The 16,467-nt window shown below is 47.5% G+C and overlaps 2 protein-coding genes and 1 long non-coding RNA gene across 10 annotated transcripts in view; 2 read left to right on the top strand and 1 right to left on the bottom strand.

Moving 5' to 3' along the window:
• Window positions 1-9,506, top strand: part of LOC311311038 (nuclear factor 1 X-type-like) — a gene marked incomplete at its 5' end in the record, with an annotated part of 70,282 nt that extends 60,776 nt beyond the window's left edge. For all 8 annotated transcript variants that reach the window (XM_084440658.1, XM_084440657.1, XM_084440653.1 and 5 more), the window contains 2 exons: window positions 2,323-2,411; window positions 5,367-9,506. In XM_084440658.1, coding sequence (XP_084296784.1) covers window positions 2,323-2,391 — 69 coding nt within the window. In that variant the 3' untranslated portion in view covers window positions 2,392-2,411; window positions 5,367-9,506. The remainder of the gene's footprint in view (window positions 1-2,322; window positions 2,412-5,366) is intronic.
• A 1,243-nt stretch (window positions 9,507-10,749) lies between these two features.
• Window positions 10,750-12,301, bottom strand: LOC311311442. The gene is made up of 5 exons (XR_014630544.1): window positions 11,974-12,301; window positions 11,620-11,841; window positions 11,396-11,452; window positions 11,108-11,183; window positions 10,750-10,962 (listed from the first exon to the last, which is right to left on the bottom strand). It is a non-coding gene; the product is annotated as an uncharacterized lncRNA (long non-coding RNA).
• A 151-nt stretch (window positions 12,302-12,452) lies between these two features.
• rnf11a (ring finger protein 11a) lies at window positions 12,453-14,956 on the top strand. Its single transcript, XM_084440536.1, has 3 exons — window positions 12,453-12,858; window positions 13,211-13,383; window positions 13,717-14,956. The coding sequence occupies exons 1-3, from the start codon at window positions 12,760-12,762 to the stop codon at window positions 13,886-13,888; spliced, it is 444 nt and encodes a 147-aa protein (XP_084296662.1). The 5' UTR covers window positions 12,453-12,759; the 3' UTR covers window positions 13,889-14,956.
• Window positions 14,957-16,467: the final 1,511 nt, after the last annotated feature.

Genomic DNA, 16,467 nt, shown 5'->3' with positions numbered 1-16,467 from the left:
CACACACACACGGCCTCACCACCACCACCATCCCACATTCTCCTCTCCTTTTCCAAACCCCTTTTAGCCCTGAGTCTGGAGCCCACAACCAATGACAGACTGGACCCGTCTCTGGTTCAGCGCCCCTCACTCCTGTTAGAGGCACAAGTGCCAGAGATCCTCTTTCAGACTCCTCTTTCTCTCTCTTTCTTTCTCTCTTTATTAAGTTCATTCTTTCATTTCATTTCATCTCTCTTTGTTAGTAGTTTTCTCCCTTTCTCTCTCTCTCCTCCTCCACTCTTCTCCTCACTCTGCCGCATCGATGTTCTTTTCTTGCAATCTCTTTTCATTCTCTCTAACTCCCTCTCCTCTCTCTCTCTCTCATTCTCCCTCCCTCTCTCTGTCTCCCTCTCTCTGTCTCTCTGTCTCTTATTCTCTCTCTCTGTCTCCCTCTCTCTGTCTCTCTCTCTCTGTCTCTTGTTCTCTCTCTCTGTCTCTCTCATTATCTCCCTCTGTCTCTCATTCTCTCTCTAACTCCCTCTCTCTCTGTCTTGTCTCTCTCTCTCTCTCTCTCTCTCTCTCCGATGTTGGGTTCCCTGCTAGCACCACAGGAGGCAGTGTAGTATCTCTCCCTTCTTGTTGAGGTGTTTGTAACAGGGGGGGGGGGGGGGACCGGTGGCCTGTGTGCGTAGCCATCTGGGACAGCGGCAACACAATCTACACCCCCCCCCCTCACCCAACCCCTCTCCCCCACTCTCTCTCTCTCATTTATTTTCTCCCCCCTCCTTTTGTTTATGTGATATATTCTCATATCCTCCTTTTCTTTCTTTTTCTCCTTTTTTTTGTTAAAGGGAACAAAATTAGGGCAGTTGGCGTGGACTCCAAAACAACATGGTGCCCCACTTTATATACCCACAATCCCCCTGCCACCTCCACACCAAACCTCACAACAATGAAAACATGGAAATCACAACAAAACAAAACAAAACAACACAAACAATGTATATACACCAATCAACCTGTCTAATTAGCGCTAGATGTTGGGTGAGGAGGAGGAGGAGGAGGAGGAGTGTGTTTTGCCTTGGTCGTGGGCTAGGGGGCGCTGTGGGGGCGCGGCGTTTCCACCGGCGGGGGCAGGTGTGCGTGTGAGTCGGGCCATGGGGGAGAGGCACACCGAGAGAAGGGGCGGCACTGGACGGAGCTACCGGGGCGCATTCTACCCCCCCCCCCCCAACCCTCACCCCTCCCCTCCGTCCTGTCCTTCCAACTTTCTCCAACCCCCCCGCAACCCCTTTCCCCTTTCAATGCTTATCACTTATCTATCTACTTATTTATCTTTTTATTTTTATTTTAATTTATTCATTTATTCATTTATTTATTCATTTATTTATATACGCATCTATATAAATAAATACCCCTTACCCTTCTATCAATGTTTTCACTGTCATTTTCTTTGATTTCTCGATAGTTTTTGTCTCTGATTTCCTAGAGAACGTAATTACACACACACATACACACACATACACATTCTGACTCACATACACTCACGATCCCTGCCCCCGCACACACACATACACACACCCACAAACACACACACACACAAACACACACACGTCTCACTCGCTCACTCCCACACCTCGCCCCTAACTCCCACCACCACCACTATCACTCAGTCCGGTCCAGCACAGCAGAGCGCCGCATCCTCAAATCCAGCCGCCCCATTGGAGTCCAACCAACACAACTGCCCTAAATTTGACCCTTTGCTATTTTCCACGGAGCCCCACGGCCCTCCACACATCCCTATTTTCCATGGAGTCCACACATCCGAACGGACCACCGGCCACCTTGAACGGTCTCCCGTTACATATACACCCCCCCCCCCATAGAGAGCACATGGTGACTGCAGCAGACCTGTTCACCTTCGACCCCGGGGCTGTTGGGGTGGCCAGGGGACTGACAGGAGGAGGCCAGGCCCTCTAGTCTAGTTCACCTCATCATACTCTACAGAGACAATCAATAGAAACAGATCAATGGATGAATTAGGTGTGAATGAAGCCTAAAATAAGCTTTTTTCCAAGTCTCTCGCTGTATCCCCAGGCTGTCCCTGTAGCATTGGGACTCATTTCAGTTATCAATGATCTACTAGTGTCCTTGTCTTAGTCCCTCAAAAAACACTATTCTAGGACTCCAGTAGTTCACAGTTTAACATGCACAGCGAGTGATGACACCGCTTTTTCCCCAACGACATTGCTGAGCCCTGTGTGTGGGTGTGTGTGCGTCCGTGCGTGTGGGTGTGTGTGTGTGTGCATGTGTGTGCGTGTGTGTCCCTCTTTCCCTGTACAGCATACTCCACGGCAGGCTCCACAGCTCCCAACAGGTTTGTCAGCATCGGAGCACGGGACAACTTTCTGAACATCCCCCAGCAGACGCAGGTACCAGTCCCTCTCTCTCTCTCTCTCTCCATCTCTCTATCTCTCTCTCTCTCTCTCTCTCTCTCTCTCTCTCTCTCTCTCTCTCTCTCTCTCCATCTCTCTACTGTATCTCTCCACCTCTCTAGCTCTCCCTCTCTCTATCTCTCTCTCCCTCTTGCTATCTCCCCCTCTCTTCCTCACTCCATCTCTCCCTCTCTCTCTCTCCATCTCTCTCTCCCTCTCTCTATCGCTCCATCTCTCTCTATCTCTCCATCTGTCCCCCTCCCCCTCCCTCCAACTCTCTGTCTCTTCCTCTCTCCATATCTCCCTCTTTATCTCTCCATCTCTATCTCTTCCTCTCTCTCTCTCTCTCTCCCTCTCTCCTTCTCCCCATCTCTCCATCTCTCCATCTCTCTCTGTCTCTTTATCGCCCCATAGGCCTTAGCTGGTTATTATTGCGGGTGGTCTGTATCTGTGGTCAGTTCTTGTGTGAGCGCCAGTGTGTGTGCCTCCCAAGCTAGTCAGTTGGCTTATTAGCCTAACTTAGGTGTCAGTATTGGTATTGGTTTAATTACAGTCGAGTAAGTGGGTGTTCTGATGCATCTGCCCGTTGAATGCACAGTCTGCGCCGGGACGACTCCTGTGTTTCTGTACTTGGCGGCCTGGCTGTGTGTGTGTGGTGTGTGTGTGTGTGTGTGTGTGTGTGTGTGTGTGGTGTGTCTCCCTGGCTGTGTTCTGCCACTGGGCCGCAGCCCTGCTTTGGGTCTCCTCCACTACCAACACAGCTTCTCTCATTAGGGCCTAACCGCACCTGCCTCCAGCCAACTCAGCTATCCCCACACACATGGAAGCAATCTGCATTCCTCCTCCCCTGCTCTCTCTCTCTCTCTCTCTCTCCCCCTCTCTCTTCACTCCTCTCTCTCCCGCTCTTTCCCTTTCCATTATCTCTCTATCTGCCTCTCTCTCTAACTCTTTCCCTCTGCAGCTCTCTTTTCCTCTCAATCTCTCTCTCTCTCTCTCTCTCTCTCTCTCTCTCTCTCTTCGCCCGCCCCCCCTCCTCTGCCTATCTCCCCTCCCCCCTGGGCTCTAGCCCCCCACCTGCACCACTCTCTCCCGCAGATGTAGCCCTGGCATGGAGGGAGCAGCCACACACACACACACACACACTTTCTCTCTCTCTCTCTCTCTGACACACACACACACACACACTTAAACCCGGTGCCAACCCGTGAACACTCTCGCCCCCCTCTTTTCTCAACCTAACAAAGCGGCGGTTTTCGCAAGAGCAGAGCTCGGTCGAGAAGCCAGCCAGCTACCCCCCCCCCCCCCCACACACACAACTCTCGCATTTAGGGCCGGTAGAGAGCCCCTGTCCCACGCGGCAGCCCCTCGAACCGCGATTCTCCGGCAGCGCGGCGAAAAACCGAGAGATACAGCAGCCGACGGTACGGTGGAAGAGGGGCCGGTCCTCGTCAGCTGGTCCGATCGGCCCGGCCCCCCGAGCCCCGCGCTCTCCCGGCACAGTGAGGGACAGAGGTTCCTCCAATCCTTCCTGCTGCTCGGCGACATATGGAGGGTTCAGAGTGGGAGCGTGTGGGCCTGCCGGCTAGCCACACACACACACACACAGCGTTGTCTCACCGCCACAGACAGCCGGGGTAGTACCGAGTTAGGAGGAGAGAAAAGCTGGTGTGAGGAGCTCTCTGGTGGCCGGACGCTAGACGTGCAGTGGAGACAGAGGAAGAGTGTGAAAACCAGATAGAGAGAGAGAGGGGGGGGGGTGTGTAGTTTAAGCTTGCCGCACACCACAAACACACACAGCGAAGTCACGTCCCGGCTGTCTGGTTGCCCACAGCAACCAGACATGATGTCATAGGCAGTTGAACTTGGGCTTGCGAGGGGGGGTGGGGATGGGGGGGGGGGAGGAGTTGGAGGGGGGTTGGTCACTTTCTACTGCCAAGGATTACATTGGAGTGCTGGGGGGGGGGGGGGGGGGGGCGGAGGAAGAGGGGAGGGGGGGTGGGATGACAGGAGGAGGAGTTATTAGCGAGCCCAAAGGATCATGGGAGGCGTGGAGGGAGAGAGAGAGAGAGAGAGACCAAACTTTGGCTGGGTCCCGTCAGAACCCTGAACCCAGCAGAGAGCAGCGTCTGTCAGCCGGAGAGAGCGGCGCGCCTCCTGGAGCAGGACCTGTGGAATGCGCAGCGCGAGCCAGGGCAGAGCGGAGCCGGCCGTGCCAGCCAACCACTCCGCGACGCTCTGCCCTCTTATCTACCCCCCCCCCTTCCTCTCCCCTCCCCTCTGCCACCCCGCTCTAGGAGTCGCAGGCCTGGGAGGCTTCATAGACTAGCCTGGGGGCCTGGTCTGCACCCTGCGCACACACACGGTAGACCTCGAACTCGGAACGGGCAACACATTCAAAATGTTTACCGTGCGGCTTTTTGAAAAGCCTGAAATGGAGTAACGGGAGTTCCTCTGCCACTGCTTGTAGGCTTAATACAATACATGTGTGCGTGTTGGACGCTTCATCTCTTTGTTCTTGCATGAGAGAGTGGTAACTTTGGCAATGCACTCTGGCGCCCTTCAGATGGTCTACAGACGTTCAAACTGTCAACTGTTTATGCAATGTTGGTTTGGGTCAGGAGTTGGTGAGGATAGTTTGTAGTAGGTTTTGTTGATAGTTAGTTGAGCGTAAGCGGATCAGGGGTACCCTACTGTATAGACTAGCTGGCACACTGGCAGTGTGGAGGCTACTGTGGGAGAGGGACAGCTGCTAGGTAAGTTGGCCCTCTAGTGGCCAAATGATGTATACAAATGATACGAAACTTCAACCTAAACTGACTAATGTGACTTCAATTCATTGTGTTGCATCTATTCATGCGATGACGTATGTGTTGCAACTCGGTGACGTTATAAAAATGACTAACATTCACCAAATACTTCCCGTCTTTTTTCTTTCCCTCTTTTTTTTTTTAGTCTTGGTTCCTCTGACAAGGCCTCCCCGAATCAACAGCTGAAAGTGTGTAATGAAAATTGGAAAACAGAAAAAAGAAACACTGAAAAATGAACTGCTGACACTAAAGAATTTCTCTTGCCGACACTATTCAATATGACTACAGAAGAAATCTAAAAACCAGAGGACGCCCAAGTTTCCCTAACGCGATTTGAGCAGGAAAACCAACCAACCCCCTACGCAGGAGGCTTCGATGAGATGAGCTGGAGTGGACAGACTGATTGCAAGGAGGAAGAATGAGGAAGAGGAGGAAACTGTCACAAACGACGACGTGACATGTTGGAAAGCAAACTCAGACAGGCAACCTGACAACTGACCAATTACGTTTCCTGTTTTGTTTTTTTCTTTTCATTTTTTCATTTTTTTTTCATTTCCACAATAAAACTCCATGCAACGGCAATTCATAGAAACAATGTGACATTTGGGGGGGAAAAAAAACTTTTCACCTTAAATTAACCCCGTCTGTATTCTCCAAGCACTCATCCTCACGCTCACAGTCCCCGCAGTCTCTCCCCCTCTCTCTCGCCCCGTAGCTCAGTGCCAAGGGCCTTAGCGAACAACCCACAGCCGCGCATCCTGCCTGGCACGCCACTTCCCTCACTCCCGCTTGATTCGCTCAGCCCGCCCCGAATCCCCCCCTCCACCCCACCCCCCCACACATTTTCTGATTGGCCAATCATGGTGACACCATCCAATGGTGTGACATCTGCACTAAATGGCTGGTCTTTGTTTACCTGTCAAGAATGTCAGGACCACGTCCTCCTGTGAGAAAACGAAAGCCATGAGCCGTGAGCAAACACACACACGTCAGGCAGACATAACACTAACAATGTGCTCTTTCGTCCCCTCACCTATGCACTATTGATATTGATAAGGGATGAAACAGTATTGCACATCGACGGTCAGACAAAAGGCAAAAGCGAGCGGGTCAGTGCTGGCAGGCGGAGCAGGGATGTGGCTGAGGCAAATGTGGTCTGTGGCCCTGAAACACACGCACACACGCACGCACGAATGCACGCTCGCAATCACGACAGATGCTAGTGCACACGTACAGACATACAGGTAAAATGCAGTACATACACATACACGCACGCACACACACACACACACACACACACACACCATCCTCTACAGAAGAGTCTGGCACACACAACTAATCAATCACAATAACATCTTTTCACAGTTCAGTTTCACAGTAACCTACATACACCGGATCAGCATCTTTCTATTAGCTTTCATTCTGTGTTGTTTTCTTGCATTTTATGTATTTTTCCCAGATTGGTTTTGGTTTCGTCTCACTTGGATTTCTCATGTTTCTCATTCTGCCATTTGTCATCAAGAGTTTTTTTTTGCTGAAAAATGGAGCAAACATACCAACCAATCTCTTACAAACACCTGCATCCCCGGTATCACTTCAACCATAGTCCAGACAGTATTACACTCTGCACCCTGGTATCACTTCAACCATAGACCAGTCATAGTAAAGTCCAGAAGAGCACACAAACACCACACGAAGATGCACACTAACACCCACACCCTGATTTAAAAGATAAAGGGAAGCCTTTATATTTGGTCCAAACTGCCTTTGTTAATGGTTTTTCATTTATTTGAAATTCTTTTAATTTGAAATTGTTTTTTTGTTTTTGTTTTTTTTCTACCATAAATGTTTCTTATTAAATTGTTATTGATATTATTTTAATCACCACAAAACAATTCAAAAGCCAACCTCACAAAATAACTGGACTGCTCAGCTGTTGTTTCCACATGCAGGGATTGAACTGGCTGTGCTCTCAGCTTCTAGTCAAATTAGCTCTATGTTCTAAAACCATATATCAAGACTATAACAATCTATAAATAAAAAGTGCCTCTGTATTCTCCTCATGCAATTAGTAACAAGTAAACTTGAATTCAGGTTCTGTTTTTACATGTAAGCTAATGTGTTGCTACATGTGGAAACCATTGGCCCCGGACAGACCTTGATAGAGGACTGCAAACGCTGTTGTTTTTTAAAGAGAGAGAGAGAGAGATCTTATACATATATATTTATGATATATGCTCCTTTTTAACTTTTACTAAACAAGCTTACTGGCAGTCTAGTTATTTTCTGAACCTCAATCCCCTCAGTGACATCACCTCACTGTTACCAGTACAATTTGCCAACATACACACGCATATGCACGCACGCATGCACACACACACACACACACACACACACTCACACACACCCCCCTCCAATCTACAGTGCAGCATTCGGGAAAAAAGTCCTACATCCTGATTGATGAACCATGTCAGAAATCGACAGTAGAATTGAAGAAAAAGTGTTTGTTTTTCGATGGAAAGTATTATTATTGAAAAATATGTGTGGATTGAGCCACGTGCAATGCATCGGGTAGATAATTGTGTTTGTCTGTTAGAGATTTTTAAGAAAGCTAAGAGAAAAGAAAAAAAAAAACTATTTGTTTCAAGTCTGTAAGCTCCAGGACTCTAAACTCGAGGGCCATGAAAAATCCTAGTCTTTGTAAGTTGGGGGTGTTTGTTTTTATTTCCTTTGTCTCTTTTTTAATGTTTTACGTGTAATCATTTGTTTATAAAAATGTGGGAGGGCTGAAGGAAAAATTTCTACAAAATGTCAAAAAATTATTATATCATGAGATGAAACTGGTGCTTTTACACTATAAAGTACATTCAACCTATTATAAATGATGGTAATGAACAAAAATAAGGAAACCGTTTAGAAAACAGCATTATTCCTCTTTCTATTTGTATTCTTCTTCTATTTGTATTGAGTGGGGGGAGGGGTTCCTGTTCCAATAGGTTGTGACACAAAAGGCATTTTGGTTCAACCTTTAGAAAAAGACCTATACTGTCATTTCAATTCCCACGACTTCAATTCAATTCTAACATCTGTGAAGGGATTGGGTGCATTGAATGACAAATACAGTTGATAACCAATAGACTTGCAACACCTCGAATGCCCAATTAACTACCCAGAACTCTCCAGTAAAGCCTGACCCAACCCAATTCAGATCCATTCATTTTGAACTCATGCATCTTATATTGGCATTAAACGACAAGATCTCCACCGCTCCGGGAGATGCTTCATATCCGGAGATCCTCGCAAAGGTCATCTCCTTCGTGTTTCAGAGACCCCAGATTAGATGAGCCCAGTTGGTTTGCTGCCTTGGCAGAAGAGGGAGATGTAACGTGAGATGAGTTTCAGTCAATTCGTCTCCTAGACTCCTCTCTCTCTGAAGCCACAGATAACAGGGGGGTAAGATGGCAGATTTAGAACGGTGCGCATGAGGAGCCAGTCTGAACCCAGTATAAAGACAGGTGGGCCTCCCGTCCTCCCTCCTCTGTAAATGACTCTTGAGTAGTGCTTGTGCTGTAGTATATAGTTTCCCAGCAGTTAAAGGTTGTCCCTTAAAAGTGCCTTTTGTTCACAGACTCCATTTTGTAATCCAGATCGCCCTTCGAAAATGGCCGGAGGTAGACGGTTGCCCCCAATGAGTGCAGGCCCGGGATCAGATTATCCTGCCGTGACCTTGTCATGAACCTCAGCCCATTTGGAGGAGAGGAGGGAAAAAGCTAAACTGACCCTGGGTCAGCGCTGAGGGGCAATCTCATCCTCTACCTTTGAAAAGAATCCCCTCCATTGTACCTCCCCTATATCCTCTTCCTTTTCAAAGCCGTATATATATAGTACAAAAGGAAACTGGTGTGAATTAGTTCTTTACTTTTTATTGATAAATGATGAAAAAAAAATGAAAAGGCAAAAAAAAAAACTTGTTCTCGTTCCGCTCTTGCTTTTTTCTTCCCTTCCGCCTCCTCTGTCTGTTCTCTCTCTCTTAGACACTGGGAGTAGTCTGTAACTGTGTGTCCGTCTCTCTCTCTCTCTCTCCGTCTCTCGCTCTCCGTCTCTCTCTCTCTCCCGCCTTTCCGGCGATGGAAGGGGGGGCCGAGAAAAAAAAATGTGCAGAAACGTTTTTGTCTGAGCAGAATGCAGTTAGCTCACATGTTATTCTTGTCTGTAAGCTTCACATTGTATTACCATACCCATCTTCTCCATTCAACAGCTATTGTAAGTGAACAAATTACACCGATGGGCTTTTTGGGGGGGGGGGTGTGCTGGGTCGGACAGGGGTGACAGGGGCCTAGGGGCGGGGGTCCGGGTCTAGGGAGAACATCGGGGTTTAGGTGACATTTAAATAGGGAGTCCTCTTTGGACGTTGCAAGTGGGACTGCTGTGACAGGGTAAGAGTTTGTTTTTATTCAGGCTTATTTATTTTATTTCCATTTCTTGTTTTATTTTTTATTTCACTTTAATTTGGTTTTTCTTTTTTTCTTTCTTCTCTTTTGATATTTTGCTATCAGGGTATGCTGTTGTTGAGACTCTTTAAGAGAATCTTGGACTGTAAATGAAGCTAAAAGCACCTTATCACTGGACTCACCCCGCATGAGGCTGAGACGGGGTTTGCATCGTCACCAGAACGTACACACCCCCAGTCCCACAGCCACAAACCATTCACACAGTCCCCCTTAGTGTTATCATAGTGGGTTTTATCGAGTGAAACCAGAAGCAGTATTAGCCATGGACAACAACACACCGACCCAACCAAGAGCCAGCCAGACCCATGGCCCCCCGCCTCCTCGCTCTCTGTCCTTTGGCGAGGTACGGAGGGGAGCGGAGGAAGGGGACTAGCGGCCGGGGGGGTCAATCCCAACTTGCCCCCGTATCCACCTCATGCCGGGCCGTCCATGTCTCTGTTCTGTTTAGATCGTGATTCTTTTATTTTTCCTCTTAACCCAGTGTGGTCAGTGGTGTATAGGCAGTTAGTTCCCTTTGACCCCTGCTGAACCCCGCTTGACAGCCTGCGCCCTCTTGAGCAGTGCCCATGTCTTAGTGAGAACACCCCCCCCCCCCCACCCCCAAGAGCTCTAGGTGAAATGCATGTGTTAATTACAGTTTCTTTTCCATAAGAAGAAAAACACAGTTTGAGAAGAGCAGCACCTGATTGAATAAAAAGGATGTTCTTGACTGTAGCACCTGACTGTCTTGTGTCCTTCTGTGGGGTAAAAAGAGGCCTGTGCCAGGGATTTGCTGTTGACTAGTTCCAGAGGAAAAAAAAACAGGGGTAAATGGTATTAAAACATGACTTATGAATGCAAAATTGAGAACATAACATAAACATGTCTGTTTAAGTGCCTTTAACTTAAGTGCCTTTAACGTTTATTTTTTTTCATTCAAACATCACAATTGGAAAGAATGTTTAGGATTGACAACAGTAACATTAAGGAGGGAGTGAATAAATTACTACACCACATGAAAGATAGATAAGCCTTTATTTAGACAGGGAAGAACCCAGGTCTTTTTTTCAGAGGTGCCTTGCTTACAAACAACATAGTAATACAGTAGCCGAGTACAGGAAAAATAGAAATGTTTAAAGTCCAATAGTGCAAGTGCATAGCGCTGACTGCGGTGTCCTGTTTTCCCTTAAGTAACTTCTCGAGGTGGCCGTGGAGCGACAAAGACGGCACAGGACATCCTAGTGGGGACAGCTGAAGGGGACAAGGGAAAAGGAGAGGGCAAGAAAATGGATGGTGGCGATCAGATTCATGGAAACTAACTACAAGATATTATCGTTGGGCATATATTCAACAACCAAAGCTCTAGCTGGGTGTCCATGATGGTGTGTCCTCTTACCACAAGAATGGCTTCATTGTCTTGTGGCTGGTCCAAGAGAACACCACAGGCCCCTTCATTCTCCATAAGTGGCTTTCTGTCATGAATGAGACAGAGAGAGAGAGAGAAGTGCAAAGGCTGGCACAGTAGGGTCCAGCACTGAAATAAGTTTTGAATCAACTTAAGTAAAGTATTTCTGTATTATTACGTTTTACTGGTGCAGACATTACAACATTAAGTCCAATCCTTTTCTATAGTGCTTAGAATTTGTTTTTTGGGGGGTGGGGGGGTGGAATGAAGGGCCTTTACCTGGGAACCATTTTGTGTTTCTGGAGCTGGGTGTGTTTCCTGAGTTGGAGATGGGGCCTGAGGAGGTAGAAGAGGCAGGCACTGTTAGAGATAAACACACACTCGCTGTGATCTCAGTCCATTTGGAGGAGAAGGGGAAACAAGTGAAACTGACCCAGGGTCAGCACTGAGGGGTTCATCCCATCCTCTTAACCTCCCTGTGCCTTCTGATAGAGAGTATTTACCTCTGGTCCACTTTGTGTCTCCGGGGCCGGGTCCGTTTCCTGCACCGGATACTCCTCCTCTCCTGGATAGATGGGCATGGCAGCATGCCCCGGGTGTGGTGGCGTCTGTGAGTGTCTAAAATGGGCGGCATCTTTCCGTGGGCATGGCACTCTGGCTGGAGCAGCTGGTGCCTGAGGATGGGGTAAGGGTGGCGCGCATGGTGGCAGGGGTAGAGGTGCGCCCTGAAGGTAGATGAGAGGAAGTAAAACACACTGTGACTGTCTTCCTCCATGCATGCCCGTTAATAAGGACTTTCCAGCTAGATTTGTCACTATGATCCAAATATGATGAGACTGACAAAACGGTATAGTTACCTCAGTCATCTTGAGATTCTTACAGTCTTGTTGAAAGTAAGTGTAACTCTGTTGGGTGTGGGGCCACCACTCCACCTTCACCTGTGGACAAGTCAGATTCTCGAGCCTGAGGAACTGCCGAGTTCCTATCTGTAGTGGACAAGGTTACAAGTAACCGTTTGCATCTGAATGATCCTAACTTGATGTGATGCAGCGTCTCGCCGGCGGAGAGAGCTAACGTTACAGGATGGCGATGACCTCATGGAAATTACTCTCATTTGTTTAACTAAGCTATCTAGCGAATTTACAAACTGAAGCTAGCTAGCACAGATGCAAGCTAGATTCTTGACTCGCTAGCATGGATGTATTGCTCGCTAGCTACAAGACTTCAACAAAAAAAAAGCTACATGACTTCCTGAGAAAAACGTCACTTCCGACACATTTTTGTAAACAAAACAAAATCTGGAGTTGTCCAAGTGGACGAGCCATATCGATTACCAGACAGCAGTGCCATTTAGAGTTTCCTGGTCCACTAGCTATATGAATCAGTAACATTAGTACTTTTCGAATTAGCTCGTTTAATTGCGTTTTAAACTCGTTTTTGCGTCGACTGTCCACGTAATGAATTGCTTTCTTGCAACGTAATCTAGCTAACTAGTGCTAGCGAACATTACCAGCCGCTTTGGTGCTAACCAGCCTCGCGTTGCTAAGTTTAGTTGAATGAAAACAAACTAGCAAAAACATTATTTTAAATCGTGCTCATCTATCCCATCCGGTCGAAGTCGGGTTTGTGTACGGTCCACTTAAATGGGGAACTGTCTGTCTTCTCAAGGTGCCGACGACTTGTCTCTTTTAAACGAGTCCGAGGGAGCCAGCTTACCCGGAGAGCCACCGCCGCCCTACCAGGTGATCTGAAGGGAGGCAGATTGATCAAATTGACCTCGAGGATTCAGATACGCTCAACGATTCCACCAGCTTGTACAACACATCTCTCTGAATAGTTCCATGTGAACCACATTCCTGTTGTTGTGTAGTCGTAAATGCTCCAGGTCATGCCTGTAAAACCGCCAGCTTGTGCCGTTGAGAACAGCTTGTGCCGTTGAGAAGTGTTGATAGATCATTTTCAAATGCAGTTCACGGCACTTTAAGTAGTTTGGCCTATGTGACTATTCATAACAAATACAGTACGCTGAGAAACACCATAGTGTGTGGACGAGGTCTCAAGCCAGACGTGTTTTGCCTTGTGCCCCATCACCAGGAGCATGCCGAGCAGGTGCCAGTGTACCACCCCACACCCAGTCAGACGCGCCTGGCCACCCAGCTGACTGAGGATGAGCAGGTGCGCATCGCTCAGCGGATCGGTCTCATCCAGCACCTCCCCAGGGGCATCTTCGACCCTGGGTCAGAACCCTCCGACAAGAAAGTCAAAGAGTAAGTGGGAGGCGGGGGAGGGGGGGTAGGTGGGATTCCTGATCTGGAGGTATTCCTGATTGTTCGTGTGAGTTGGCATTTGCCAGAGCTGGACCAGAACAGCCTAAATAATGTCCCGATTTGGTTTCATACCAATTGCAATTGCTTGATTGCCTAGAGACAGGTACTGACTGATCACAGAGAGAGAGAGAGCGCGAGAGAGGGGGCTTCTTTTGGGACTATATTCTTCTCTCTCTATCTCTCTCTCTGCCGGCAGTTGACGAATCAAAAATATATATGATATTTTGAGAGCCTCAACCGTGTGATGTTCCTCCTCCTCCTCTTCCTCCACAGGTGTGTCATCTGCATGATGGACTTCGAGTACGGCGACCCCATCCGGTTCCTGCCCTGCATGCACATCTACCACGTGGACTGCATCGATGCCTGGCTGATGCGCTCCTTCACCTGCCCCTCCTGCATGGAGCCCGTGGACGCGGCCCTGCTCTCCTCCTACCAGACCAACTGACTCTCCCTCCATTCTGCTGCTTGAGGAGCGAGCCAGGCGGCCCCCCAACCTATCACCCGGCTGTTCCAGACTAACGGACAGCAGGTCAGGGATGGGGGGGGGGTGTTAGGCTGTGTACACCAGGGTGTCCTGTGCGTGTAGGACGCACTGTGTGGGCGCTAAAGGCGCATTTGGGCTTAGGAATGTGAGTCTCCCCGCCTTGCAGAACGGGAGAGCTTGCCAAACGTGTCAAATGTTACGTGCAGAATACAGAAAACTCTAGAAGTTAGGAGAGATTAATGAGTAATACTGGATTCATTGTTTGGTGCTGGAGAGGCGGTAGCTTGCTAGAGGATCGAGATTAGCCCGTTTGTTTTGTTCATGAGGTCTTGTACAGTAGATCTCCCTCGCTGTCGTGCCCCTCAACCTAGACCATATGTGCAATATGATATTGACAGAGGAAGTGCAAGAAATACTCAACTCTGATAGGTCAAATGGTGACCCCCCCTCCCCTGACCTCAAAACTGCTTTCACAGCCAATCGATGTTAAGACAATTATGTTACCATATACCTGCATCAGTGTTGATATAGGTAGCAGTAGATGGAGCAGTGAGGGTCTTCTAGATTTTGGGCACACATATATATATATATATATATATGGCCTTGAATGTCTCCGTAAAAGCACAGGGCTCTTTACTAGAATGCAATATTTCAAATCAAAGGGCAATCCTCTTAACAAAAAACAACAACATAAAAAGCACCTAAGAAAAGATGTTAAAATGCTATTTGGTCTTCATAATATCCCCGTCGACATCATCATAACTTCCTTTTGAGACTTGTGTGCTGGTTTACCATTGGGTAGAGTGTGTAGCCTGTAGTAGTACTCTAAGCTGCTTTTTTAAACATGGGTCTTGTTGTTTGCTTTTGGTATATTGCGAACCATAACCCTAATACGCTTTGCCTTGACTTCTGTGCTCTCGACTTTTATTGAGATTGCTTATGGGTTGTTGTTTCTTGTTTATGTTTACTGTCGGTGACCTTCTCAGAGACAAATATGCTGTGTAACCCCCCCGCCCCCCCCCCCCCCCCCGCCCCCCCCCCCCCCCCCCCCCCAAAAAAAAAGACGCTGGGATATGCAGTGGGTCTTAGTAGCTCATAGTCATCAGTGAGGAAACTCATGACCTCAGAAACATGCTCCAGTCTGCTAAATAAGAGCCCCCTGCTAGATCAGGCGTGCAGATATGCGTTTAACTAAGCCTAAGCAAACAACACCATGTGATACGTGGCACGCTAACATCGTCTGCTGACGTGTGTGTTGCCGCAACGCAATTTAGTAGGACTAAACCTGGAGCACGCCACTTGTGTGTAGCCCCTCCCCCATTTTCCTGTTCCATCTGTCTCCTGTGTGTCAAAATAAAAATTTTCATCTTCATTCAGTTGTAACTTGCAAGACAAAAGTTGTAGCAAGTCTTTTTTTTCCCTCTCCAATTTTGTCAGAAAATGTGTGAATATTGATTGTTTTTGTGTGATCTTTAAGTGATTAAACTAGTGCCCCAGATCTTTGGGAAAAAAAGAGCTTTTATAAACTTGGGTTGAATAATAGGGAATTCAGATGATTAGGCAGATGTTGTTTACTGTTAACTGTGGGGTTTAACACAAGCAACTTACAGGGAGAGAGAGAGAGGGCAGGCGCAGGGCAGTGATATGGAATAAGATGGTTGGTCAACTTGTGAAAGTTATTGACAATTCAGTAAAGCGGACACCCTTGAAATGGACCCTCTGCAAACAACGAAATGTGAAAGTGAAAAGAATATGGCTGCCTTGTCATTTTAAGTCAAAGTGAGCCGACTCCTGTGAAGTACAATCATTTCTTATTCCTGTGTGATTACTGTGTCAGGTTCCCTCAAGACGGAGACAGATCGTGAGTGTGACAATTGTTGTCATCACGTGATGGGTGTCATTCTAGGCTATGGTGAAACCAGGGCTTCCTGGCTGCTGTTGCAATCATGATTTTGAAGTATTTTTTATGTGTGCAATGATAGCACTGCTTTTAGGAAATAAAAGTGGATGCCACTGTGGAATAAAAAATAAAAAAACCGGTGTTCAGTCCTTGTGGCTTTGTGAGTTTCATTTATTTTTTTACATCCAGCATGGAGAAAGTCAATACACAGAGTCAATGCAAAATCTCCCTGGCTTATCTTTCACTTCAGATAACAGTTATAAAGCAGAACAAAATGGACGTCATGGCAGGCGAAACCTTTTAGATTACATGTGTACAGCAGATGGGGAGTGAGAGACACTGTAGATCATCAAGGCCTTATTTCTCAGGTCTTTATGTGAATGGTGTACTGAGCCACAGGTTGAAAACTAGCCTACTAAAAAGAATAAAACATTATTGACCATCTTGATTTCAGCAAGCATATACATTTTCAATCTAGAAACCTCCTACATTACACCACATTCAAACATGTCAGGTGTAACGCTTCAGGTGGCACATTTAGAGCGTAAAGGCTGAGTTGCTTGAGTATGCTGAGACACGTTTCGGTTTTCTGTATTTTGTCATGCCATATCCAAACCGCCCTAAAAAAATGAGTTAGCAA

Source organism: Borostomias antarcticus (assembly GCF_949987555.1).
Source record: "Borostomias antarcticus genome assembly, chromosome: 7".
Classification (NCBI taxonomy): domain Eukaryota; kingdom Metazoa; phylum Chordata; class Actinopteri; order Stomiiformes; family Stomiidae; genus Borostomias; species Borostomias antarcticus.
Note: the sequence above shows the minus strand (reverse complement) of the source record. Positions and strands in the feature narration are given on the sequence as shown.